This window comes from Phytophthora sojae (genome assembly GCF_000149755.1).
Source record: "Phytophthora sojae unplaced genomic scaffold PHYSOscaffold_24, whole genome shotgun sequence".
Taxonomy (NCBI): Eukaryota; Oomycota; class Peronosporomycetes; order Peronosporales; family Peronosporaceae; genus Phytophthora; species Phytophthora sojae.
The window spans coordinates 19639-44734 of NW_009258138.1; the positions used below are offsets into that span (position 1 = coordinate 19639).

General features: G+C 56.9%; 14 protein-coding genes across 14 annotated transcripts; 2 read left to right on the forward strand and 12 right to left on the reverse strand.

Annotated features, from left to right (window-relative positions):
* Nucleotides 1-325: 325 nt before the first annotated feature.
* On the reverse strand, nucleotides 326-2698 carry PHYSODRAFT_551631 (hypothetical protein; the record flags this gene model as incomplete). Its single annotated transcript, XM_009541446.1, has 1 exon — nucleotides 326-2698. The coding sequence occupies one exon, from the start codon at nucleotides 2696-2698 to the stop codon at nucleotides 464-466; it is 2235 nt and encodes a 744-aa protein (XP_009539741.1). The 3' UTR covers nucleotides 326-463.
* A 676-nt stretch (nucleotides 2699-3374) lies between these two features.
* PHYSODRAFT_535663 (hypothetical protein) lies at nucleotides 3375-5357 on the reverse strand (the record flags this gene model as incomplete). The annotated part of the gene is made up of 1 exon (XM_009541447.1): nucleotides 3375-5357. The coding sequence occupies one exon, from the start codon at nucleotides 5355-5357 to the stop codon at nucleotides 3375-3377; it is 1983 nt and encodes a 660-aa protein (XP_009539742.1).
* A 345-nt stretch (nucleotides 5358-5702) lies between these two features.
* On the reverse strand, nucleotides 5703-7566 carry PHYSODRAFT_320285 (hypothetical protein; the record flags this gene model as incomplete). Its single annotated transcript, XM_009541448.1, has 4 exons — nucleotides 5703-5752; nucleotides 5833-6167; nucleotides 6239-6462; nucleotides 6559-7566. 4 exons carry the CDS (start codon nucleotides 7564-7566, stop codon nucleotides 5703-5705), a joined length of 1617 nt encoding a protein of 538 aa, XP_009539743.1.
* Nucleotides 7567-7741: 175 nt separating this feature from the next.
* PHYSODRAFT_535718 (hypothetical protein) lies at nucleotides 7742-8310 on the reverse strand (the record flags this gene model as incomplete). The annotated part of the gene is made up of 3 exons (XM_009541449.1): nucleotides 7742-7825; nucleotides 7908-7931; nucleotides 8011-8310. 3 exons carry the CDS (start codon nucleotides 8308-8310, stop codon nucleotides 7742-7744), a joined length of 408 nt encoding a protein of 135 aa, XP_009539744.1.
* A 140-nt stretch (nucleotides 8311-8450) lies between these two features.
* Nucleotides 8451-9697, forward strand: PHYSODRAFT_362612 (hypothetical protein; the record flags this gene model as incomplete). The annotated part of the gene is made up of 2 exons (XM_009541450.1): nucleotides 8451-9524; nucleotides 9692-9697. Exons 1-2 carry the CDS (start codon nucleotides 8460-8462, stop codon nucleotides 9695-9697), a joined length of 1071 nt encoding a protein of 356 aa, XP_009539745.1. The 5' UTR covers nucleotides 8451-8459.
* A 141-nt stretch (nucleotides 9698-9838) lies between these two features.
* On the reverse strand, nucleotides 9839-11649 carry PHYSODRAFT_320287 (hypothetical protein; the record flags this gene model as incomplete). The annotated part of the gene is made up of 4 exons (XM_009541451.1): nucleotides 9839-10390; nucleotides 10420-10651; nucleotides 10680-11225; nucleotides 11255-11649. 4 exons carry the CDS (start codon nucleotides 11647-11649, stop codon nucleotides 9839-9841), a joined length of 1725 nt encoding a protein of 574 aa, XP_009539746.1.
* Nucleotides 11650-12032: 383 nt separating this feature from the next.
* On the reverse strand, nucleotides 12033-12554 carry PHYSODRAFT_342962 (hypothetical protein; the record flags this gene model as incomplete). Its single annotated transcript, XM_009541452.1, has 1 exon — nucleotides 12033-12554. One exon carries the CDS (start codon nucleotides 12552-12554, stop codon nucleotides 12033-12035), a length of 522 nt encoding a protein of 173 aa, XP_009539747.1.
* A 1831-nt stretch (nucleotides 12555-14385) lies between these two features.
* On the reverse strand, nucleotides 14386-14913 carry PHYSODRAFT_535742 (hypothetical protein; the record flags this gene model as incomplete). The annotated part of the gene is made up of 1 exon (XM_009541453.1): nucleotides 14386-14913. A coding segment is annotated over one exon (528 nt), but the record flags the coding sequence as incomplete, so codon positions are not given.
* Nucleotides 14914-15308: 395 nt separating this feature from the next.
* PHYSODRAFT_342964 (hypothetical protein) lies at nucleotides 15309-16182 on the forward strand (the record flags this gene model as incomplete). Its single annotated transcript, XM_009541454.1, has 3 exons — nucleotides 15309-15320; nucleotides 15470-15861; nucleotides 15909-16182. The coding sequence occupies 3 exons, from the start codon at nucleotides 15309-15311 to the stop codon at nucleotides 16180-16182; spliced, it is 678 nt and encodes a 225-aa protein (XP_009539749.1).
* Nucleotides 16183-16404: 222 nt separating this feature from the next.
* On the reverse strand, nucleotides 16405-16737 carry PHYSODRAFT_535623 (hypothetical protein; the record flags this gene model as incomplete). The annotated part of the gene is made up of 1 exon (XM_009541455.1): nucleotides 16405-16737. The coding sequence occupies one exon, from the start codon at nucleotides 16735-16737 to the stop codon at nucleotides 16405-16407; it is 333 nt and encodes a 110-aa protein (XP_009539750.1).
* Nucleotides 16738-16917: 180 nt separating this feature from the next.
* Nucleotides 16918-17094, reverse strand: PHYSODRAFT_406112 (hypothetical protein; the record flags this gene model as incomplete). Its single annotated transcript, XM_009541456.1, has 1 exon — nucleotides 16918-17094. A coding segment is annotated over one exon (177 nt), but the record flags the coding sequence as incomplete, so codon positions are not given.
* Nucleotides 17095-17176: 82 nt separating this feature from the next.
* On the reverse strand, nucleotides 17177-17485 carry PHYSODRAFT_535661 (hypothetical protein; the record flags this gene model as incomplete). Its single annotated transcript, XM_009541457.1, has 1 exon — nucleotides 17177-17485. A coding segment is annotated over one exon (309 nt), but the record flags the coding sequence as incomplete, so codon positions are not given.
* Nucleotides 17486-18600: 1115 nt separating this feature from the next.
* On the reverse strand, nucleotides 18601-18783 carry PHYSODRAFT_408698 (hypothetical protein; the record flags this gene model as incomplete). Its single annotated transcript, XM_009541458.1, has 1 exon — nucleotides 18601-18783. A coding segment is annotated over one exon (183 nt), but the record flags the coding sequence as incomplete, so codon positions are not given.
* Nucleotides 18784-19063: 280 nt separating this feature from the next.
* Nucleotides 19064-23398, reverse strand: PHYSODRAFT_292729 (hypothetical protein). The gene has a single exon (XM_009541459.1). The coding sequence runs from the start codon at nucleotides 23381-23383 to the stop codon at nucleotides 21668-21670; it is 1716 nt and encodes a 571-aa protein (XP_009539754.1). The 5' UTR covers nucleotides 23384-23398; the 3' UTR covers nucleotides 19064-21667.
* Nucleotides 23399-25096: the final 1698 nt, after the last annotated feature.

Here is a 25096-nt window from a genome sequence, read left to right on the forward strand (position 1 = left end):
CGAGTTCATCACACTCAAGCGAGTTGAGCCCCGTGCACTTCTCTCTTTGATTCGAGGCTTGAATCAGCGGGCTGCGCGAAGATAGTTTTCTTTGAGAGGGGATCGATGACTTTGCTGCTGGTGCTCGGTGTCTCGTTGCAGTCACGTGTACATGTACTTGATTCTTGCGCTTTTTGGCCTGCACAACGCGTTGAGCTTGAAGTCGGTTGATGTTCATCCGATTGGCGAAAGATGATGAATTGGACACTATGATCAACCTTGGTGCAATTCTTGATCTGTCATTCGCAAAGTACGCAAATCGAGTCAAACTCACAACACTATCCTTGCATGAACGAACCTCTCACGACTGTATGACTTTTAGGAAGCTAAAGACTGCAAATGAAAACAAACGCTACCGTTGAGAGGGTCAATCTAAAAGAGGAGGGACCTGCGGGCCACCCACCTGCTCTACCATGCGCATAGTTTACTCGTCGGCAGCCTTGGTCTCCTCCAGCTCCTTGAACATGGCGATGGCCTCCTCGAGGGTCTTGGTACCCGTCACCTTGTTGTCGCGCGTGCGGATGTTCACCGAGCGTGTCTCCTTCTCGTGGGCGCCCACCACAAGGATGAAGTTGTAGTGAGCCATCTGGCCCTCGCGGATCTTCTTGTTCAGCGTCTTGCCCGTGTCATCGATGTCCACGTCGAAGCCGGCGCGGAACATAGCGTCCTTGACCTCGTAACCGTAGTCCACGAAGGCAGCGCCCACCGTGACGATGAGGACCTGGCGGGGCGACAGCCAGAAGGGGAACTTGCCGGCGTAGTGCTCCACCAGCACGGCGACAAATCGCTCCAGCGAGCCGTAGATGGCACGGTGGATAATCACCGGGCGCTTGAAGTTGTCCGCGTCGTCCGTGCGGTACTTCAGGTTGAAGCGGATGGGCAGCTGGAAGTCGAGCTGCACCGTGGCGCACTGGTGCTGGCGCTTTAGCGCATCCGTGATCATGATGTCGATCTTGGGGCCGTAGAAAGCGCCGTCACCGGGGTTGACCACCCACTTGCCGGCACCCACGAACTCGTCCAGAGCCTCGGCGAGCTGCGACTCAGCACGCTCCCACTGATCCAGCTCGCCCATGGCCTTCTCGGGGCGCGTCGACAGCTCCAGGTTGAACTCAATGCCGAAGACGTCGTACACGTACTTCATGAAGGACAGGAAGTCCAGCACCTCCTTCTTGATCTGGTCGTCACGGCAGAAAATATGGGCATCGTCCTGCTGGAAGCGACGCACACGCGTCAGACCCGTCAGGGCACCGCTCAGCTCGTTGCGGTGCAGCACGCCGCAGTCCGCGTAACGGATGGGCAGCTCACGGTACGAGCGCTGGCGGAAGTCGAACATGAGCGAGGCGGCGGGGCAGTTCATGGGCTTGAGCGCGTACTCTTGGCCCTCCACGTCGAACACGAACATGTTCTCCTTGTAGTGCTTGGCGTGGCCCGAGATGTTCCAGAGCTCCATGTTGAAGATGTTAGGCGTGATCACCTCCGTGTATCCGCGCGCGCGGTACTGCTCCCGGATGAACTTGAGCAGCTTGAAGTAGATGGCCGAGCCGTGCGGCAGCCAGAAGCCGCTGCCGGGGCTCAGCGAGTGGAAGAAGAAGAGCTCCTCGCTCACGCCGAGACGACGGTGGTCGCGCTTGGCGGCCTCAGCCTGGAAGTGCTTCCACTCTTTCATCTTGTTCTTGTCCGGGAACGAGATACCGTAGACGCGCTGCAGCGTGTCGTTGGTGGTCTTGCCCAGCCAGTGCGAGCTCGAGGCGCGCGTGACGGCCAGCGCCTTGATCTTGCCCGTGTGGGGCACGTGCGGGCCGCGGCACAGGTCGATGAGCGGGCCGCAGCGGTAGGCCGTGGTCTTGCCGCCGTCCGGGATCTTGGTCGAGATGATCTGCGTCTTGAAGACGTTGTCGGCGAACATCTCGAGGGCCTCCTCCTTGGTGAGCACGATGCGCTCGAACTTCTGCTTGTCCTTGACCACCTTCTGGCAGGCCTTCTCGATGACGCTCAGGTCGCTCTCGGGGACCGTCTCGGTGCCCATGTACGAGTCGTAGTAGAAGCCGCCCTCGACGGGGGGGCCGATGGTCAGGTGCGCGCCCTTGAGCGTCTCGAGGCTCTCGCCCAGGATGTGCGCGCTCGAGTGCCAGAAGACCATGCGGCCCTCCTGGTCGTCGAACTTGAGCAGCTCGAGCTTGCAGTCGCCGATGAGCGGGCGGAACACGTCCCAGAGCTCGGACGAGTCGGCCACGGCGCCGCAGCAGGCCTCGCCGGCCTTGTCGCTGGCCTCGTTGCCGTCCACGTCGGCGGCCGTGACGCTGAACGGGTCCTCGGGCTTGCCGCGGTACGTCACGCGGGCCACGACGACCTGGTCGGCCAGGCCCTGCGAGATCTCGAGCGCCACGTCCAGGGGCGTCGTCTGCCAGGCCACGCCCTCCTTCACGGCGCCGTCGGGCAGCGTGATCTTGATGGGCGTCTGCTTGGCGGCCAGCGCCTCGAGCTGCGCCTTCTGGCCGGCCATGATGCGGTCGTACACGGCCACGCGCGCCGCCACGAAGGGCGGGTTGGGCGTCAGCGTGAACGGGCCGCCGATCTTGGCCTCGCTGGCCGCGCCCGTCACCTTGGGGCCGCTCTCCTTGGTCAGGCGCGTCTGCACGCGCGCGGGCTCGCTGCTCATGCTGCTCGCTCTCTCTCTCTCTCTCTCTCTCTCTTGGGCTCTGGGTGGGGGACGGCGCAAAAGCGGAAATGCCCAGCAGCGACTGGATCGCACAGCGGGTGTACCTGGCGGGAGCTCGCAACAGAGCTACAATATAGGTTTTGACAGGTTTGAGTGTGGGTCATACCCTTTGTAGAGAAGGACCGTGGAATTTTCGACCACGTACAGTTTACGTGCGCAAGTTGGACCTATGTGTTCGCATTTGGTTCTAGAGGTACTGGAGGACTGGTGCAATTTCAGAGCGGCCGCCACGTACACACGTCATGTAAGCGAAAAGAAGCGAGCGGGCCAAGCGATGTCCCAAGGGGGCAGACCTCCAGCAATCACGGAGACGAAGGAGCTTGGCCCCACCAGGAGAAGTTTCCAAGCAGAAATGCTGGGGCCGCGTGCGTGGCGCGGCGTGGCTTTCATTCAGTCTATCATTCTCTACAGAGCCCAACACCGGGCAAAGCGAAGTGAAGGTCAATCGGAATCCGCGGCCAACAAGACTGTGGGTCGTCGTTGGGTGCTGCTTGGGAGGGGAGGCAGGCAGGCGGGTGCTTGCTGCAGCCACACTGGCCGCCCGTCCGTGTCGTTGCGATTGTCTTCTTCTTCCTATGTACTGGCGTGGGGTCTGGACGTTTGCTGGTCGACTGCACTACAGCGACGCGAGCGCGAGCTGAGCCTGGAGCTGGCGGACCTTCTCCTTCAGCTGCAGGTTCTCGCTGCGCACGCCCGCGAGCTCCGAGTGTGCCGAGCGCAGCTCACCGTTGAGCTCCTCCTGCAGCGACTGGAACGACGCCAACGTGTCGAACATCTTCTCGCGCCGGGCCTCCAGCTCGAGCACGCGCGCGCGCAGCTGCTCTTTGTCCATGGCTTCCGTGATGATCCGCGTGAAGATGCTGAAGATGTCCGACTCATCTGTGTAGTTGCACAAACACAACACGTTAGCACGTAGATCAGAGCACAATAAGGCACTGGCGATTGGAGTGGCCAAGTGGGGACACGCACCATTCGCGTAGTCGTTGTCGACGATGTTGACAAGGTAGTACGTGTCGAAGATGTGCTGGATAACCTCGCGAGAGCGCGAGTCCGCAGGGTAGGCCGACGCCCACTGCGTCTGCCACAGCTCGAACGCCTCGTCCTTCCAGGCAGCGAACGAGTCCGAGTCCACAACCGTTGGCTGCACGATCTCAGTGCCGGGGAAGACCCCCCACGTGACGGCCGTGACACTGTGCAACGGAGTGTTGCGGTGCTCGTCGCCTTTGCGGTTGAGCGCGTGGAAGGACAGCTGCGGGTAGTCGCGGCGCATGACCTTCACGAGGTGGGCCATCTTCTCGGGGGAAACGAAGAACTCCACGTAAGCCTTCTGGAACACCACGCCGTCGTCACCACCCCAGCCGACGGACGGGTCGCTGGAGGGAGCGCCGTTCACGCGCGGCTGACTGTTAATGGTCAAGAAGCCGTTCGAGTTGAGCCACTGGAGGTTCTCGCGGATGGCAGCACTCTCGAGCGACAGCGCCTGCTCGCACCACGGCAGCTGCTTCACGTGGCCGTCAATGAAGCGAACGAACACGTTCCACACATCCTGCTCAGTCTGCGGGGTGCCCCACAGGTCAGCGCGCTGGAGCTTCGGGCGCTTGAAGGCGAGGTAGTACTCCGACAGCTCTCCGTAGGCCGGACTCGTGCGGTCTCCCCATCGTCCGTTGGGGAACTCGTCCCACGCCGCAGTACGCGCGATGTAACTAGCTTGGCGGTTGGACCAGAAAATGGGGCGCACCTGTTCACCTTCAGCCGTCGACCGTTGCAGCGTGGACTGCCACGGCAACTCGCGCTGGTTGCGCGCGGGGAGCATCTTGAGGCCCTCCAGCACCTGCGTCACGGTCGTGGCCAGGTTCATCGTGTAGAAGTGCAGCGAGTTGACGCCAGCCGCCAGCAGGCGCTGGCACGTCTCCACCGCAAGCTGCGTGCCGTAGCGGCGCACCGCGGCATCGTCGTTCTTGATGGCGTCCAGGGCAGTGAGCACGCTCTCGGGCACGCGGGTCTTGCACCAGCTCGTGAACTTGCAGAAGGAGCTGTAGTTCTGGATCGGCAGGTAGCCGGGCAGGATGGGGATGGTGATGCCGGCGTCCTTGCAGTCCCCGATCCACTGGATCATGTTGTCCACGTCGAAGAAGAACTGCGTGATGATGAAGTCTGCTCCGGCGTCCTGCTTGGCCTTGAGGCGCTGCAGGTCCAGCGCGCGCGCCTCGTTGGAGGGCGGCAGGTCCGGGTGGTTCCACGACTCGGTGTGCACCTCCGCGTAGCCCGCGCAGGCGATGCAGAAGTAGTCACCGTGCTCCTCGCGGATGAGCTTGATGAGGTCCACGGCGTTGCTGAGCCCGCCCTCCACGGGCGCCCAGCGCTCGGCGCCGATGGGCGGGTCTCCGCGCAGCGCCAGGATGTTGCGGATGCCGGCGGCGCGCGCGTTCTTGAGGATGCGCTTGAGCTGCTCCGTGGGCAAGTGGCACGTGAGGTGCAGCAGTACGTCCAGCTGGAACTCGTTCTGGATGTGGGCGCCGATGCGCAGCCACAGCGCCTCGTCCTTGAAGGCCGAGCGCCACGTGAGCGTCACGAACGTCGGCTGCAGCGCCAGCCCCATCTCCTCCACGCGCGTCAGCAGGTTGAACACGCCCGCGTTCGTCTTGGCGGGGAAGAACTCGAAGGACACGGTGGGGCGCGCAGACGCGTCGTCCGCGCGCGCCGCGTACGCGCTGCCGATCGACTCGATGATCTTGCCCATGGGCTCCCTTCCCTGTCAAACGCGTAAATGGCTTGCAGCCACCGCCCTGCACCGAGAGAAAGTGGCGCGAAGGTTGCGTGAGTATTTGACATGTGGTGTGGTGGACACCACGCACAACATCGCATATGTTGAAGCTGTTTGCGCTCGTATTTTGTGTTGGCGTTGCTATCCGTCGTAGTTGCAGATGAAGCTGTTGCTTGTTAGCTAGAACAATACATTACCAAACTGGTCATGCAGCAGCATCTGTAGCGAATCTATGGGGGCGCCAAGCATGCGAGGGTAATGTCAGCCACCATGGTATCCTAAAAACTCACAGGCACGACAACTCACTCACCTGATAGTTCGTAGACTGACGAGATCTTGCTGTCGAAGAAGACGTACATCTCGCGGTGCGAAGTCTCCGACTTCTTGGCGAGCACCCAGCCAGCGTGGCGCGTGCGGATGCAGATTTCGCGGTTGCCTGCGCTCGAACACCGGTGTAACTCGGCGTGCAATTCGTTGACTATCGCCATCGTGGAAGATGGAAAGTAGTGCGCCAGCAACTTTGCAGGCACCGGGAAGAGATCGTCGTCCTTGCTTTTGAGCAGCCGCGGCACCTGTTGCATTCTGAACGCCAGGTTGACGCGGTTGATGTACAGGAAAGGCGGCATCGGATGAATGTTTGGCGCACTACAAGAGCATTGGCATGTTAGTCTCAGTCAAAATATTCCATAACATCCACAAGCAATAGGGATGCATACTTCTTCTTGGGGGCGAAGGTGGCGTTGTATCGCGAGAAAACGAGCTCAGCCAGGCTCTGAAACCGCTGCTGGCCGTCAAGATAATTTTCCAAACGCTCAAGGGTGCCGGCATGGATGCCTTTCGAGTCTGTTTCAGTTGCACCGACCATCATCGCCTCGGTACGCAAGACAATAACCATCGTGAGGTCCGCTTCGTGCCACACCACAACTCGATGACCTGCTCTCTGCTCGATATCAACATTGGGATCGTGACTGGAAGAGATTGAAGCATCGAGCGGAAAGATAAACGGACTCCATACTGCCTCTGTTTCACTGGGTACCCCCGTTTCAGGTATCCTGGCTCGGTTTGCAAGTTGTAGCTTGGAAAAGCAGCCATTCTTCAGCAATAGCCCAGCGTTGCGGAAGGCGATGGAGCGAGCTCGCGCCTTGATGGCACTTTTCGAGCTGCTCGGGCTTGCCCCGGTACTCCGCGGTGGGGCTAACCGTGACGATGCCGCGGGTGAATGCGACGGTGACCCAAACGGTGAAGAGTCAGCGGCAAGAGTAGAGGAGGTGGGAGCTCCACCTGATAAAGGCGGCACTCCTGAAAAAAATGTTGATAATGAGACCGGGTGTTGCTTATGCAGTGACCGGGCTGCTCGGCGCAAGTGAGGCGGTCCGTCTTGTGAGTGAGCGACTGCGTCGCATTCCGCATACGAGAGCTTACTTGACCAAACAGGGAGGAAAGTGTCATCGTACGCGTTGGACATCCACAGTTGAGAGCTATCCGTATCCGGCGTGTTTCGTGAGTATGGTTCATCAAAAGCTTGGGCGTCATCACGAAGCATGGTCATCCCGCGCTCTTCGCGAAGTCGAAGGAAGTTATACAGCATGTGCATTGTAGTGGTTTCCATAGAGCTCCACAAAAGATTCCCCTTGAAAAACAGCGCCGCTTCCTCAGTGCTTGTATCTGAAAGCTCCAATTCGGCTTGTAGACCGTTGACGAAGGTCTGAAGCGCCAGAAACGTGGGCTGATCCATCGGGAAGTAGCCAAGACCCTGCAGCTCGGAGAACCCACTCGCCCCGCGAACATCCAGGGCTTGCAGCAACGTGGGGAAGAAATCGGCACACTTTTTCTGAAGTCTCGCTGCTGGAGACCGAGCTAACAACAGCTCGAGTTTTGCTTCCACTGCTTGCGCTTCTTCTAGTAGCTGCGTCATCGCAGCAGTGCTCTCTGTTCCGCCCTCGTCGGGAGCACCAAACGACTGGTTATGGGAATGTGAATCGAGTGCAATGCGAAGCTTCCGCAATCGTTTTCGCGTCGCAGCAATGTCCATCAGGAGATCCATCCCGTCCATGTACTTCCGCATCTCCAACGGGACCTCACCCTTGTCGGGTGCGTTGTCAAAACCTGCACCTTGTCGCGCAGGTGCAGGAGAAAGTAAGCGCAGATTGCTACAAACAGAGATAGCATCGAGTTATCACTGACAATTGTCATGGGTAACAAAATGCAGTGCAGCATTCTCACCTGTCGATGCTCCCGTGGAACAGTCGGAACATGCCGTACATCTCTCGGAGCAGAGCTTTATACCCCGGCCCGTGGTCTTTCTGCCCGCGCGAAAGCAGGAAAACAGTTAGCACTATGGCACTATACACACTCCAGACAGCAACTTGTTGGGGCGGTACACACCATTTCAACTGTCGGATGCACACCCTGCAGCAGAAGCGCACAAACTGTCAGCCCCTCAACTTCACCAACTCCAACATCGTCCAGGGTAGGGTATCCACCCTACCAGCGCCATGAAGATCTGCGGCTCCACCTCGAGGACGAAGAACCTCCTCCTGGACAGCGTCACGCTCGCCCACTCCGGCGTCCACTGGGCGGCGCTCGTCTCGGCCTCGTCGTCTTGGCTGCGGCGGCGCAGCATCCGCACGAACGTCAGCAGTCCCTGCGCCAGGTGCAGCCGCTGCAGCAGCCTCTCCTCCCCGTGGTGCCCGTCCTCCTCCTGCGCGTACAGTACGCGCGCGCAGAGCTCGTCTTCCGCCGCCTGCTCGTCGTCCGAGCCCAGCGCCTCGTGCCACAGCAGCAGCATCTTCAAACAGGAAATGGGCATCGAATTGGGCTCTACTGTATCCATAAGACCCATTAATCCATTGTGTTCACTTGACTAAAGTATGGGTAGCACCAAATCATGTACTCAAATTTCCATGGCCATCACTTCCGAAGCAGACCGAGACTATAATGGGCAAGAAGCGCGTGGACCGAGGCCCGCCGTCGCGCAAGGAGCGCGGCCGCGGCAAAGGGGCGGGCGCCGCGCCTGCGCGCGGAGAGGAGGAGAGCGAGACGAACTTCCGGCGCCGCGCGTTCCCCGTGACGCTGCGCATGTGGGACTTCCAGCAGTGCGACTCGAAGCGCTGCACGGGGCGCAAGCTCTGCCGCCTGGGCTACATCAAGAGCATGAAGCCGGGCGCGCACTTCCGCGGGCTCGTGCTGTCCCCCGCGGGCGAGAGCATCGTGTCCCCGGCCGACAGGGGCATCGTGGAGGGCACGGGCATCTCGGTGATCGACTGCAGCTGGGCCAAGGTGCAGGAGCTGCCCTACAAGCAGCTGCGCTCGGGCGTGCACCGCCTGCTGCCGTTCCTCGTGGCCGCCAACTCGGTCAACTACGGCCGGCCGCACAAGCTCTCGTGCGCCGAGGCCATCGCCGCCACGCTCTACATCGTGGGGCTCAAGGACGAGGCCGTGCAGCTCATGGACGAGTTCTCGTGGGGCGCCGAGTTCCTCAAGATCAACGCCGACTGCCTCGAGGCCTACGCGGCCTGCGAGGACAGCGCCCAAGTGGTGGCGGCCCAGGAGGCCTACTTGGCGGCCTGCCAGGCGGAGAACGAGCAGCGGCTGCAGCGCATGATGCTGCCCAGTCTGGAGAGCGACGATGACGTCGACGAAGAAGAGAGCGAAGAGGAGGAGGAACCGGAGCTCGACCGCTTCGGGAACATCATCCCTCGCGAGAAGCCCGCGGCTGTGGTAGCTGAGGAAGAGGCTGCTGCTGAGGAGGAGGAGGAAGAGGAGGCGCCGACCAAGGAGCAGCAACTCTACAAGAGCAAGACGTACGCGTATCAAAGCGAGCAGCCCGACTCGGACGAGGAGATGGCCAGCTTGACCAAGAACTTGCACGTGGCAGCGGACTCGGTCAAGAAGACCCACGAGATGCGCGAGGAGATGCGGAATGCCCGTGCTCTTGATGGGGACAAGGAGACCTACGCCTTCTCTTCCATGGAGGACGTGCACCAGCAGCAGGTGGCGACGGTGTGTCTAGAGCGAACCGCCGTGGCTGTGTCTGGCGATGCAGTGCTGCAGATGCCCGAGTCAGTTTACCACCAGTGGGCCAAGGATTCCGAGAAGCAGCCGTCGAACGAGGACTCAAAGCCTTAACGCTAGTAGAGAGGACTGCGCGCGTGTGCTTCTGTTGGTAGGCCTAGAGAGGGCACCACAGGTGTGTTCCTGCTTTTCAGGGTGTAAGACAATGTATACAGACTGGCTAACGGGGTCTTTCATTTGCTTCTAGCACATGCCTAGGGAACTAATCCAGCGACTCTACTGCTAGGCTCCAGCGTTAGAAGTTATGCCTTCGTCGGCGTGTATGGGTTGAAGACGTCCTCGCCCAGCCAGGAGCGGGTCTTCTTCGTGTAAAGCGGCTTGCCCTTCTCGAAGTTCGCAGCGTCGTTCACGTCGCCCGTGCCCTTGTATTTGGCCACTGCGGGGTACGGATACACGGGGCGAGTCACGGTCGTAGCTGCCGATCCGGATCCAGACGCTTCCGTCTGCAGCATGCGCCTCGAAGGGGGGCCCGAGGGGGGCTTTCCACTGCCGGATTCCGACTTGGCCCATTGGCCGAACTTGCTCTCGCCGGTGTTGGTTGGTGTGCTTGTTTCAATGGCGCCAGGGGCAGTGTTGGACTCCACCCACTCGAGCATGGGGGTCACGAGGTCGATAGCGGAGGGGCCCTCACCATTTCCGCAGTGATACACACCAGGTAGCAGGTACAGACGCTCGAACTCGTTCAGTGTGGCCTCGCCCATGTGCTTCTGCAAGGCTTCGTGGTAGGCGATCGTCGTTCGCGGGGAAATGTGCGGGTCGGCCCAGCCGTGCCACAGAATGAGCTTGCCGCCAGCCTTGTGGAATTCGAGAGGTCGGAGCTCACGGCGTCGAGCAGGTGGTGACGCGATCGCAGCAGGTCGATGGTGGAGTTGGCGAACTTGAAGTCGCTCAGGGTGTAGTTGTCGCCCGGGTACTCCTCAAAGATCAGGTACTTGATGGCGGCAAGCGCAGTGTTGGTGCTCATGATGTCGCCGTCGTACGTTTCGGACACGAAGACACCGGACCACGCCAGCTCCGAGCCGTACTGCTCTTCTCCGACCGTCAGGTATTTGCGACTGTGCGCGTCCACGGGTCAGCCTCCACTTCAGCTGAGGTGAGGCACGGCACGTGGAGTTGTCAGTGGCGTCTTTCGCGCACTGAATCGTCGACGGGTCAAAGTCGCAGAGTCTCGGGTCCGATAGCAAGCCGTCTTCGATGCCGTCCAGCGAGTCGCATGCTTTGATAACAGCATCGTGAAGAATCGAAGCTCGGTCAGCGATGACAACGCGGTTTCCTTCGTCGTCAGTGTTGCTAACCGAAAGCCAACCGTGGTGGAAACTGTTCTGGAACGTGAAGAGCATGGCGGGCGCCCCGGCAATGATTCCGTCGAAGTCGTCCGGATAGCGGATCGCCTCCATGACAGCCTCGCGGCCACCGTCCGAGCAACCGTTGAAGTACGAGTACGCCGCCTCCTGATCGTGGTAGGCCTGGATGAGCTTCTTGGCCGTCTGCGCGGTCTGGTGGACAGCCTGATGCGCGAAAGCCGCACGTTTCTCCTCGTTGAGACCGAACTCTCCGTCGGATCCGCCCGCCATGTCCGTGGATGCCAGCACAAACTCGCCGTTGGTGACCTCGACAGATCCGTCCGAGCTCCCGGCTGTAGGCTGATCTGGCCACACAGCCCTCCGCACCCGACTTGCATGTACCGCTGCGTCCAATTCGCAACGGGAAGCATGACCTGCCAGCCAGCAGTGGACGTGAATTCACCTTCGACCGAGCAGTAGGTGATGCCGTTACTGTCGGTCTCTTTGGCAGTGGTGACGTTGCCGCCAATAGCGGTCATGTCGACGGCCAACAGATCCGAGCATGCCGCCACAGGCGCCACGGGTGCCAGACTCGTTGGCTCGGTGGACTGTTGAACGGTTGACGACGATGTCTGCGTGGTGGGAGATGTCGTCTTCGTGGCCGCAGTGGTTTTCAGGCTCAAGTCGGACTTGAAGTCGATCGCGATCGCGACAGCGAGGGTAGCCGCAGTGAGCACCAACGTGGCCGCAGAAGCTCGGTGGAGTTTCATTCTTTCCTGTCTTCCCACTGGGAAGTTCCCAGACGAGCTGCGCTTGAGACGTAAATTCAGGAATAACGAGGATTGAACGAAGATTGAACGAAGATTGAAGCCGTTATGAACGAACAGCACTCTACCGGCACGGTGCCGCGACTATCCTTCGCAAATCCAACGATTAATGAACACGACCAGAGCACGGTTGCTGCCATGCGGTACTGTGTACACTGTACTGTACACTGTACGCTGTGCACTGACTTTTTAGCGTAAGCCCCTTCGTGTTCGTGTTGATGCCACCAATCTGCGCTGAATTCGAAATGCTGAAGTCGGGCGCTCAATCACGAACGCCCGGCTCCTTTCATCTAGAACCCAACTGTCAAGCCGTTGGGTCGTTACAGTTAGTGCATTTGCATTGCAGCCTTTGCTGAGCCACTTTGAAGCAAGAGCATGGCATCTCGCACGTTTTGCAGCTCAAGTAGACTGGCCGAGGCGTCTTCGAGCAGTTTACCCAACTGGTCGTGTAATTCGCATCGCTCAACCTTCCACTGCTGCTTCACGGCTTCGATTTCAGCCGCCATCTCCATGCTGAGCATTCTCAATAGCACGGTTACGATTCCTTGAATGCGCTCGAGGTCGTCCACCTTCTTTCGATGGTGTATCAAGCGCTGGAAGACGTTCTTGCTGTGGTAGTTCTCCAGACATTTCAGGAAGTCGAGCACGACGTTCTTGTACTTTGCCAGTGCGCCATTCGCTGCATTCCGATTCCGCATTTCCACCGCCTGGATCGCCTCGTAGACGACTTTCACCTGCGTTAGAACGCGCTTGGAGCTTCTCTGGCTGTCGTTCATTCCTGACCAGCGCTGCTGTATCGCATTGAGCACCCGCGCCCTGCTACTAAAGCCCGAGTCGAGCTTCAGCATCGTCGAGCTACCAATCAGTTCGCTCGCAAGTCTCTTGTGAATATGTTTCTGCAGGTGCTGTACGAGTCGACTTGTAGATTGAGAAGTGAGGAGCGTACTGGACGCTCACCTACCATTATCGCACGACCTCCTGCCGTCCTGGTTTAAATGTCGGAAAATGAGGCAGTCCACGCGCACGTGAGTGTCACGCCATGTCGCGCGCACAGTAACGAGCTCAATGGTCCTGCGCCCGTAGTTATAGCGAGTAGTAATGAGCTGCTTGTGTTGCTTACATTTACTTTTGCCAGGCCAAGCTGACCAGTTCCAGCTTACATTTAAATCTATATCGTCGCCCTGCGGATTTATTTGCGCGTTCTTGCAGGAATACTTCGTCAAATACCAATCACTCGGCGCGAGTTGCGTTTCAGCCTGATGTTACGGTCTCAAATTTTTCAAAATCTCTGGTAGTGAAAGAGTTCACTCTTTCACTACCATTACCCTTAAAAGAATCCGCTCATGTCCGCTCTTCAAAGGTGTTAGCCAAGTGCTTCAGTACAATCTACTGGCTGCACGCATCCCCACTTCAAGCGAAATAGAATATCGCTCGTAGAACGCATCAAATTTATTCCGTCGCTTTATTCGAGTATCGAGGTGATTTCCCATTCAATGGTACATCTGCTGTATTTTGGTGTGACTCAAAGAAATGTGCAGCAAGTCGAGCATCCAAAATGTTCCTCTGCTGGGTTCATCAATCGTCGTAGTGGAGCTTTAGAGAGGAATATACGCTCTCGTGAGTTGCGTAAAGCTGCTGAACCAGAGATTCATTCTGCCAAGGATCCATTGCCCCATCATGCTGCTCCACATTTACCATTCTCGGGGATTTTGAATCGTTGCATGTCTCCTCTTCAGAACTCATGAAGTCCATTAGTCTCACAATAACCCGAGAAAGGGAGAGTCGTTTATCAGGATCGGTCATGGTCATTTCGGCCACGAGTGTGTAAGTTTCAGCGCTCATTTTGGATGGCTTGTCAGGCATTTCTCCTCGCAGGAGTCTGTCGCGCACAGTATCATCATCCAGCTGCCCAAACGGCGGTTCACCGCTCAGAGCCTCGATGATGCACATCGCGAGTGAGTAAATAACGGACGCGAAAGTGCGCCTTCCTGTCAAACACTCCGGCGCTTGCCATCGTACTGCTCCTGATTTCAGACGGGAAGGCCTTGATCAATTTTTCGTCACCGCCCCCAACCCGCAAATCTTTGCGTGGCCTTCGGAATCGACTCGGATAGTGGTCAGCTTGAGATTCCCGTGCAAAACCTTCTTGTTGTGAGCATACCGGAGACCAAGTGCCGTTTCGTACAGCAATCGCCACATACTTCCAGCGTTAGTCGAGTCCGCGAGATATCCAGCCACGTTGTACTTCACCTCCTCGTAGATAACTAACGGCGGGGAGCTCAGGTGCGAAACACCTAACATCTTGGCGACGTGTAGATGGTCAAGTCCGTGCCATCGAGTAGTGTATCGCTGAAACCTTTCATTTGTTTGCAGACTTTCTCCAGTACCGTCATTCAGACACATGACGACCACGTCGGTACCGTTGCAGGCTCCGAGGTGCAACGATCCAAACGATGCACGGCTACAGGGTTTTGGCTCATACGTGACCTCTGTATCGGGCAGAAACCATTCGGGCAAGTCCAGCTTCCTGGGCAACGGTGTTTCCGAAAGCGCGGAGAAAATCTGAGTCTCGATCATCTGCATTTCCTTGGACTGCCACTTGCTGTTCGACATCTGAAGGCTGGTCAGCGTGCGGGACAATTCATCGTGCAGGTGCTTTTTCGCTGCCCCCTGCGAGTTCTGGTACGAATACAACAAGGAAAGAATCTTGTGCATCGTTTCGCGGTACCCTAGTATCTCCTTTCGAATGATCGAAGTGTCGGCCGACAGTTTTGCCAGTTCCCGTCTTTGCTCGCGCTGTTCGTCCTCGAATCGGAGTTTCAAGCTGGCCACCATGTCCGCGGTCCCCAAGTTAAGCATCCGAAACAGCATCTCCACATCGCTCTGGATCCTCTCGAGCTTGCTGGGCAGCTTGCATCGCTCTTTGAGTTTTTCCAGCCCTTTCTTGTCTTGGTGGCGCTCCAAAAACTCGGTGAAGTCCATCAAAACGCCCACGTACTTCGTGATGGCTTTGCTACATGTAGACGGAATCCGCTGTCGGCTCTGCAGTTTCATGATCTCGTCGAATATGTCGTGCAGCTGCATACTGATGCGCTTGCAGGCATTCTTGCTGTCGTGTATTTTAACACAGATCTCCTTGATCTTCACGAGGACTTCCCCCACAGCACCGAATCCAGGCACGACAAGGTCAGGCAGCGTCGCGACCATGCCAGACGAGTGATGAGGCCGACGTGGGGTCACGCAGCTACGTACTGTAGTCGGAGTCCGGCAGCCTTCTGGGGGTTGACGCGTGACTTGGGAAAATGGGTGGAAAACAACCTGATCGTCAAGCACAGCGCACGGGGTTCCTTACATATTTTCTCTCTCGCCGGGAAAATTACTTGGATCTGGAAGGCAGTCTGCCGTGGACACATGCGGTCAATATGGTACTGTACGTTAAAAACGCAGAGCCTCTATCGTTGCTAACAGCTTCGGACGGCGTTACTACAACATAAGCGCAACATCACGACAGCTCTTGCGGCAACACAATAGCTGTCAGGCAACACAACAGGCACCACAAGAAGCAACATGAAATGGAGCCAGCCGTAATTTTCTGTCGATATATGACGGCAAATGTAAAAGTTACCCATTACATTCGCGAAATATTCTAGAGGAGAAGACAACACGACCAGCGACTGTCATCGCTTCCTTTCGCCAGACTCACGAAGGCGCCGCCACTACCTTTCGGTTCTGATAATGTATCTATGCCGCGCGCGCCTGCAAGGACCTCTTGTCGTTCAAGATCCCCGAGCTGCTTTGGGTGTTCACTGCCGCCAAGACCGACGTGATTCTCGACGACCGCGAAGTGAAGACCGATCATACGCAACAGCGCGCTCAAGGGTGTGGCTGTGAGCTGCCGCAGCTGATTCCCTCCTTGGCGACCACAAGGCGAAATTGGAGCAGCGGCTGGAGCTCGTGCGCGGACCAGCCGACCTCGCTGATGCTGCGCGGGCTGCAGCGCATCACGTGTCCGGTGGCGCTGGAGCTCGTGACCACCAACGTCGTGGCGGGCAAGCTCCCGCTGCTCTTTCAGTGCAGCGCGCTGCTGGAGAAGCCGGCGTACTACGGCGGATCCGCCGTCACCTTCGTGCTCATCGTGTCGTTCACTGCCATGCTGTACACCGGCTTTTCCTGCTGCTGGCGTTTCGGCTGCACTGCGCCAGCATGCCCGCGCCTTGGGTCTTCGGCGTGAACGCCATCCTTACCATGACCTTCGACAACATGCGCTATCGCGACGCGCTGGATGTTGTGCGCTGCACGCTGACTGAGGCGGACTTCCTGCATGGCCACAAAGAGGTCGTGGTTGTGACCTCGATTGGACCGGACAGCGCGTTCTTCAAGGGATACATGTACAATCCAGATCCGAAGTCGAAGGAACGCCAGCCACCATTATACACAAGAGCCAATGTGCAACTGAAACCGTGGGGTTACGTCTAAGCCAATGCGCATATTCATCATAGACTAGCTTACATCAATAAATGTTACTGTGGTCTTTATGTCGTGATCGTTGCAATGAGCTCGATGTCGGTTGACTGGACAGCTTTAGCGACCTTGTTTGACGTTGTACTCTCGTCAGGCTGCATGAGAATCATCCACATGACGCGTAGACGCATGACAGCAACATCATCCCGTGAAATAACAGCTCGCACGAAACGAGAGCTATCCTTCAAAATGGCGTACGCCTGAGCGATACACAGCACACCACGTATCCCAAGCTGCTTTCACCGCGCGCTGTACGCTCCGAAGCGATTCCATGCCGCGATAAAATTCCTCCTCCAATCCAGCCATCACCACAGCATCCCATCGTGGAGGTACGCTGGAGGCCGGCAGCTTCTCAAACTTATGCACATACTGCGCAATGTACATCAGATGCTGGCACGGCAAGCTGTAGCTGCTGTCGAAGAGGCACGAACACGACCAGCGGAAGTCGTTGCAGCGATGCGTGTTTCCCCGAGAAGTCAGTTCCCATTCACCCACCTCCCGTCCCCGCATAGAGCAAGACGTGCTCGCCGAAAATACCATGTAGTAGTCCCACTGGCGTCTGACGTGAGCTAGCATGGTATCACCCAGGCGCCCCGCCACAAGCGACAGGTAGTCCGGAACGCTACCCGGTGCCCGAGATGATGCAGATGTCCTGCGCATTGCACTGAGCATACTGTGGGCAATTGTTGTTTGGTGAGCAAGTAGCCCACTAATAGTCACCTCCAATCGCGGCTTCTTTCCAATCAACAGCTTCACCTGATTCCAGTTCGACTCAATCCGGTTCGTAGTCGTATTGCCCGCAGTGAAAAACTTTCCCCTGGCGTGATTCGCCCACATATCGATACACGACGCCCACTTCGCCTCAAAATACTCCAATAGGTCGGGACACTCGTCTCCACAAGTTTTAGTGAAGGTGGACCGCTTGGCGTCAAATGCCGACTGGGTGTTACTATATGGCAAATCCAAGCAACACACGTAGCAACACAGGACAAGCAACACACAGAACAACATAAAGAGAAACACAGTCAGCAACATAATTCAAGAAATCCCATAGCAACATCCAACTAATCAGTAAATTAGATTTGCGAATGCAGATTTCCATGGCGTCCCGTTGGTTCATGCTCAGGTTGAACTTTGCTCTTGCACAAACCTTGCGCCAGTATGTCAGCGCGTGGAACTGACATAGGACGACTTTGGCATCTGGAAACGCCCGATCCAGCACTCGCCACTCCATAAAGTCCTTATTAATCACAACGGTCTACATTGTTTTCCAAGCAGGGTTGTTGCGCTTGAAAAACTCAACAATCTGCGTTGTCGTCGGTGCTTTTTGATCGAGCGACAGGAAGTCGACAACAGGAATCCCCCTTCCTGTGGCTGAGATCACAACCAGACTGCCTATGATACACACAGTTAAATACACACCGCCGATCATACAAAATAATACTGTGATGTTCTCACCCAAGTGGTACCCCATGTTATTCGTGTCATGGGTCCAATCTATCACCAAGTTGTCCCCCCGCTGCTCAAAGCAGGCTTTTGCAGAGCTGTCTGCATGGCAATAACGCAGCTAATGCCCATCTGATCTTGGACAAGCAGAACCTCATTCTCCGCGTCCGCAGCGGCGAAGCTATCTAATATGACTTTGGTCCGTTCCAACGTGGTGCTCCCCAATACTTGCTGCATGATGTTTCTAGTTTGCTGTGGTGTAAGCATGATATCTGAAAGCAAGCGCAGTGAAAATTAATTGCAATAAAGAGTTAGTCCGAAAGCAGAAAATAGCTACATGTAGCCTTAAGTTCACCAGTAGCACCCACCCAGCTCATCCGACAAGTAGCGGCTGATGTTCGGGTTACTCGCCCGCATTTCTTTCAGTAGTCCAAGCTCCTTGCGGACTTTCGGGGGGAGTGGCATCGACTTCCCACGACTGTATGAGTCGTAGATGATTTTGTTAGTGGGATGGTTGTGCAACGAAATCTACAAAGCATGAGACAAGCCCGCATAAGTTAAACCTTACACAACAGCACCAGAGAATTCACACATCGTCCTACCTCTGTGTCGGGGTCCACTTGCACGATCCACCGAGCTATGCCATCGACGACGATCTTTTGAGAACGGACATCAAATGAAGCCTGGCAGCCAGTGTAACGCGAGCCGTGCTCACGAAGGCCGGCCCCTCGTGACGCTTGTGTCGATCCATGCGTGCAACACATCTTCTTAAAGTTGTACGCCATCTCATCCGGCAACGGCACGACGCCACGGCGACTAATAAATAAGCATAACAACAAAAAACACAATTAGCAAAGCAAAGCACCATTAGCTTGCACAATTAGCAAAGCACCATGAGCAAGCAACATAACAACGAAGCAACATACGGCCATACCTGTCGTGCTTTTCTTTGGTTTCGGAGCTGCGGACGCGGAACTTCAAGTAGTTTGCTTTCTCGTGCGCTTTCAGCGCGGCATCAAACACATCCCAGTTCGCGTACTCTTTATCAGGAAGCTCGGGGACAAGATTGTCAACAGCGTTATGCGCGAGAATGACCTTCTCTCGGTCTTCCCATATCTTCATCCGGCGCGTGTACTTTGTTTTGGTAGCAGCCTTCGGTTTGGACGTAGCAACAACGGCACTGTTGCTGGTCCGAGGTACTTTAGCCGACCGACACTCCGTGGTCAATACCTTATGCTGCCTCGCCCTCTTTTTTGTGGGAGCTGGAAAAGGGTCATCAGGTTGCAACATAACCAACATTATTAACAAAAAGAAGCAACATTGACAACAACATAGCCAACATATCAGTGACTTACATGAGCTACTGGTAGTGCCCGCATTGCAGTCCTGCTGCTCGTCGTCGTCATGCCCGCCGGTATGGAGCACTACGTTCAGGGCAGGTACACAGCCAAACTGTGAGCAAACTCCGGCCTCACCATCCCGCCCACCCTCGAAGGCTGGCATATTGCCGACCGGCACGTCGTCCTTGGCAGGCGCCGCGTCGTCCAGCAGGTCATCTTTGGCGATCGCCGAATCGTCGAGCATCACGTCCTGGCCGGGCCCCGAGTCGTCCTGCACCACGTCCTGGCCGGGCGCCTTGTCGGCCAGCACATCGTCCTTGTCGGGCGCCGAGTCGCCCGGCATCGTGCCTTTGCTGGGCGCCTTGTCCTCCGGCGCATTGGCCTGGTTGAGCTCCGGGGCGTCCGACGCCGCGTCCTTCCCCAGCCCCTCCGCTTCTAGCGCGTCGTGCTGGTCGAGCGCCGTGTCATCTGGCACCTCAACCTGGTGCACAATGCCGCTCGGCGTAGCGGCCTGTACGGGTAGCACTTTATTCGGCATAACGCTCGAGTTGACGTTGCTCCTCGTGCTCTGGTTGGGTCCGTCGGTGCCCAGCAAGATGTCCGAGTCGTCCAGGTTGTCCACGAGGTCGGGGCCGTCGTCCCGGTCGTCGACGCCATCGTCCGGGTCGTCTTCAGGACGATAATCATCATCACTGGCGTGGTCCTGGACAAAACCCAGCACTGCACGGAGGTAGTCAACGGGTTTTCGCGCTCGTAGAGAAGCACGTCGTCCTATTGTACAGGAAGTAGCAGCGGGTATGTGAAATAAAAGCAGTTAGTGCCCATTAGAGCCACCTTGTTCAAACCATATCGTTTTTGCTTACCCTACGCTGGTCTTCTTCACGGCGCTGTTCGCTCACTCGAGCACCTTACCGACTCCCTTGATCCGCTTGTCTAAGCAGTAGCAACGTTGAGACGTATTAGATCAATTTGTGACAGTATTCACAGCATTATTTGCACTTACCCTTCACAGCGGACACTGGCTTCTTCGCCTTCGTCATTTTTTTCGCCTTCGCGGGCGATTTCTTCACCCCTTTCGCACCCGTGGGTTGCTTCGTGGCCTCTTCGGCCGGCATCCGGAGATTCGTACTTTAATGGTATGGAAATATCTTGGTGAAATTTCAACTTCAATTTGAACTTCTTCGAAAATTAAATTGGGCATAAATTACCGAGCAACACAACGCTGTACTGTGTTGCTCTCATTAAGATATCGTGATGTTGTAGCAATGTTGTAGTAACGACTTCCAAACAAGCTTCTGTTGTCCCGAATACAGTTGAGTCGAAGATGTCCACCTCACGTGGACTTTATCGTCCTGTGGTTCACACCAATAGATGTGGTTCACACGACGCCTCGCCATTTTCGACGCGACTGCGAAATACTCGTATCATGGCGACGCACTACGGGCGGCACCTGGAGCGGCTGCAGCGCGGCGAGCACCTGGAGGGCAACGCCGTGCTGGCGCTGTGCGAGCGCGTGAAGGACCTTCTGGTGGAGGACGACAACGTGGTGCGCGTGGCGTCGCCCGTGGCCGTGTGCGGCGACATCCACGGGCAGTTCCACGACCTGCTGGAGCTCTTCAAGCTGGCGGGCCAAGCGCCCGACACGAGCTACGTCTTCCTCGGGGACTTCGTGGACCGCGGCGCCATGAGCGTGGAGACCATCTCGCTGCTCTGCGTGCTCAAGGCCAGCTACCCGGAGCGCGTGACGCTGCTGCGCGGCAACCACGAGTCGCGCCAGACGACGCAGGTCTACGGCTTCCAGATCGAGTGCATGAAGAAGTACGACGGCGACGCGCGCATCTACAAGGCCTTCATGGAGCTCTTCGACTTCCTGCCGCTGGGCGCGCTCATCGACGACCGCCTGCTGTGTCTGCACGGCGGACTCAGCCCGGCGCTGCATCATCTGGACCAGCTGCGCATGCTCGACCGGTTCCAGGAGATCCCGCCCGACGGCATCTTCGCCGACATTGTGTGGTCCGACCCGGACTCCAAGACGCTCGGCTTCCACATGGTGAGGGCGGAAAGGAGAGGAGAGTGAAAGGAGAAGAGTGTACTGATCGGTTGATTCGTGGTTTGCTTGTGGTTTGCTTGCAGTCGCCGAGAGGAGCGGGCTACATCTTCGGAGAGGACGTGGTGGAGAAGTTCCTGCACACGAACAAGCTTTCGCACATGGCCCGAGCGCACCAGTTGTGCATGGAAGGCTACCAGGTGCTCTTCCGAGAAACCTTTTCGACAGTCTGGAGCGCGCCCAACTACTGCCACCGCTTCGGCAACTTGGCCGCGGTCATGGCGGTTAATGATAACCTTGAGGTGGGTGGAGGTTGTCTTGTGTTTTTGAGTTGCAAGCGATGACGAGTTGCTTACTGGTTGCATGGTTGTCTTTCATAGCGCACATACAAGACGTTCAAGGAGGCTCCGTCGTCGAGGAACATTGGCGTGTTGGACAGCAAGGGCACGAGCTCGGACGCCATCGACGCCGGCTACTTTACCTAACATGCGTTCAAGTATAACGATGATACACGCGATAAGAACTACTACTACGAGACAAGGAGGGTCGATAGATTTTGTACGCTGGAATGGAGTAATGCACGTTGACGTGGACAACTTAACTTCCCTTAGTGATGCCGGCGCTTCTTGTCCTTGCGCTGCTTGGAGCGGCGCTTGTGGTCCTTCTTGGCCTTCTCGTACGCCGCTGCGATCTGCTCCATCGTCTTCAAGTGCAGCGGCTTCATCTTCGTCTTGACGCACTTGTCGATCTCCAGAGCGTCGTATACCACCAGCGACTCGTGATGGTTGTAGAGCTGCGCGTTGCTGATCATGAGGTTGAAATCGGCTTCAAACTGTTCGTGCGACGCGTAGTAGTATTTGTCGAGGCGCGTCTTGATGGTCATCAAGTCCATCGGAGTCTTCACGATGCCGTAGTAGTCAGGGTAGTCCACTGGCGACGGCTTCTCCACGTACAACTCGGAGCGTAGACGTCCTGTGGGATCTTTGAGTTTGGTAACGGCCTCGTAGACCTTGCGGTAGTAGTAGCACAACATCTTGCGTTCGCGCCGACCCGCGTCGTCTTCATTGGGGTTGTCTTCGTCTTCAACTTCATCAGCGGCAGCAGTATCCACGAACTCTTCGTCCTCGTCGCGCTTCCGTTTGCCTTGCTTGGAGCTCTTGGGACTCTTCGCCGCAGCCTTCATCTCGTCCTCATCGATTCCATCCTCGCACATCTTAACGAACTCAGCATCGGTAAACTGATCGCGGTACGACATCTCCTTGCGCTTGCGCGGTTTGCCTGCAACGGTTTCCATGTCAAAGTTCCAGCTGTCCTTGTCGTGCTTTCCGGTGGCAATGTCGTGCTCCATAACTTCGTTGGCTTCGCGCAGCCAAGCCGGGGCATCCTTCTCTGACATCAGGCGAGAACGGGGAGTGTGCGGGACATGGTATTGCTTGCAGTACTCCTCCCACTCCTTCGCCTCACGAGCCTTACGCTCACCATCCAGACGCTGGTACAAAGCGAGCTCTTCATCGGTCAGCGCCATCATCTCATTAATCTCGTCATCCAACAGAACGTTCGATGCGTCATCATCGCCGTGAGCTGCGTGTGCTGCCTCCTCCTGCTCCATCTTGATGAGACTCTCGAGCATCGCACGTCGTTCTGCCTCCTTGGAGCGGTTGTTGAACTTACCAGCCTCCACAACGAGATTGTTCATATTCATCTTGTCGGTCGCACGCGACAGAATCTTCTCCTCCACAGGACTGTTGGTGACAAGTCTGAAGACGCGCACTTCATTCTTCTGACCGATACGATGCGCGCGATCCTGGGCCTGTGCATCCATGGCAGGGTTCCAGTCACTGTCGAAGATAATGACCGTGTCAGCTGTCGCGAGATTGAGTCCGAGACCACCAGCACGAGTACTGAGAAGGAAGATGAAGAACGGTGAGTCCGGCGCGTTAAACATGAACATTCGCTGTTCACGTTCATCAGCACTTGTGGAACCATCCAGACGGAGGTAGCGGAAGCCACGATAGTTGAAGTAGTCCTCCAGCACGTGCATCAATTGCGTCATCTGACTGAACATCAGCACGCGATGACCTGCAGCTTTCAGCTTCGGCAGCATGCGATCCAGCAACTCGAACTTGCCCGATGACCGAACGATGTCGAAGTCGATCTGGTAATCATTTGTCTGGAACAGGTAAGGGTGGTTGCACACCTTGCGCAGCTGCATCAACACGTTGGAAAGACCCTTGGACGTGTACTTGGTCTTTCCCTTCTTCTTACCCGAGCCGTCTGTCGTCTCCATCAGCAGCGCGCCACCTTCTTGGATGCGTCGGTACATGATCTTCTGCCAGCCAGAGAGTTCACACTTCAGCACCTTCTCCACCTTGTCCGGAAGCTGGTCGAGCACAGACGCCTTGACACGACGCAGCAGGAACGGACGCAGAACCTGGTGCAGTCGGTTAATGATAAGCATTCGCTCTTCGTCGGACAGCTCGTTCGAGTCACCATTCCCAGAGAACTGAGCGAAAGGCTTGCTAAACCATTGCTCGAACGTGTCAACAGACTCGAAAATTGTCGGCAGCAAGAAGTTTAGCAGAGCCCACAGTTCCGGCAGACTATTCTGCAGCGGAGTACCTGTCAGCAACAGTCGGTTGCGCGACGTATACATGCTTCCAAGGGTCATTGCGAACTTGCTCTGTGCATTCTTCATACGATGACCCTCGTCGACGATAATGTACTGCCAGTCGTACTTGCGGAGCACATGCTTGTCCTTCATGATGTACTCGTAGGTCGTCAGAAGCACATTGAACTGGCACGACGCCATTTCCTGCCTGTGCAGTTCCTTACGCACTTGCGGTGGGCCCTTGTACACCACGAGCACGAGATCAGGAGCCCACTTCTTGAACTCGTTCACCCAATTCGACAATGTGGAAAGAGGCACGACCACCAGGAAAGGGCCGTGGTTGTGCTTAACCTCCGTCACATACGTGAGCAGTGAGATAGACTGGATCGTCTTACCCAGACCCATTTCGTCGGCCAGAATACCATTCAGGTGGTTATCGTACAGGGACACCATCCACTGCAAACCGCGCAGCTGGTACTCCTTCAGATCTCCACCAACGAGCATAAGAGGCTGACGAGGCAGCTCTCCCTTCGACGCAATCTCCAAGTAGTTTAGGTCGTCATCCTGGTCATCCTCGGCGTTCGTGTCCTTGCCACCGTCGTGGTGCGCGTCGTAGTGCGCCGTGTACTCGTCCACCACGTGGTGCTTCCGCTTGTGCTGACGCACCAATTGGCGAATGCTGTCCAAATAGCTGTTTGTCTGACTCAGCAGATACGTCAGACGCTCGTTCTTGGCTTCGGCCACCAGCTTGCCGTACGCCTCCATATCGTTCGCCTTCAGAGCCTTGAGACGAAGCTTCTCTTGACGATCTTCCTCACGCTCGGCCTTGGAGTTCTTCTGGTCGATGAAGCCCTTGACCGCCTTCGCAGACTTGCTCGCCTGCGCCTTGACGTTCTTGTGGTACGCGAAGAACTCGCGCGAGTGGTTGAGCACGGCCTTGAGGTACATTTGGTGGTCTGCGCGGCGCTTCTTCTCCATGGCCACGGACTTCTTGCGCTTCTCGCGCTCGTCGCCCTGCAGCTCCACGCGCGAGACCGGACGCCGACGTCGGAAGGACTTGCGGTCGACCGCAGACGGCTCTCCAAGCAGCGCCAAGCGCGTCGTGTGCGCCTTGGCCACGTGTCGCTGCAGCTTCTGTTGCAGCAGCACACAGCGCAGGTCTCTGAGCGTGCGCAGCTCGTTCTCGTCCAGATCTTCTGTGTGGCTCTCCAGCTTCTCCAGACTGGACGTCAGGAACTGCTGCAGCGTGTGCATGTACCGCATCTTGAGCGCGACGTCATTGGCGCCGAGCCACGGGGTGCAGACGTTGAACGGCCCGAAGGCCGAGTTGCCCTTGTTCTCGATGCCGATGAGGTCTCCGTCCAGGTAGTTGGGTCCAATGTACAGCAAGTTGCGCGACGCGCGCGTCCACTTGGGGGTCAGCAGCTC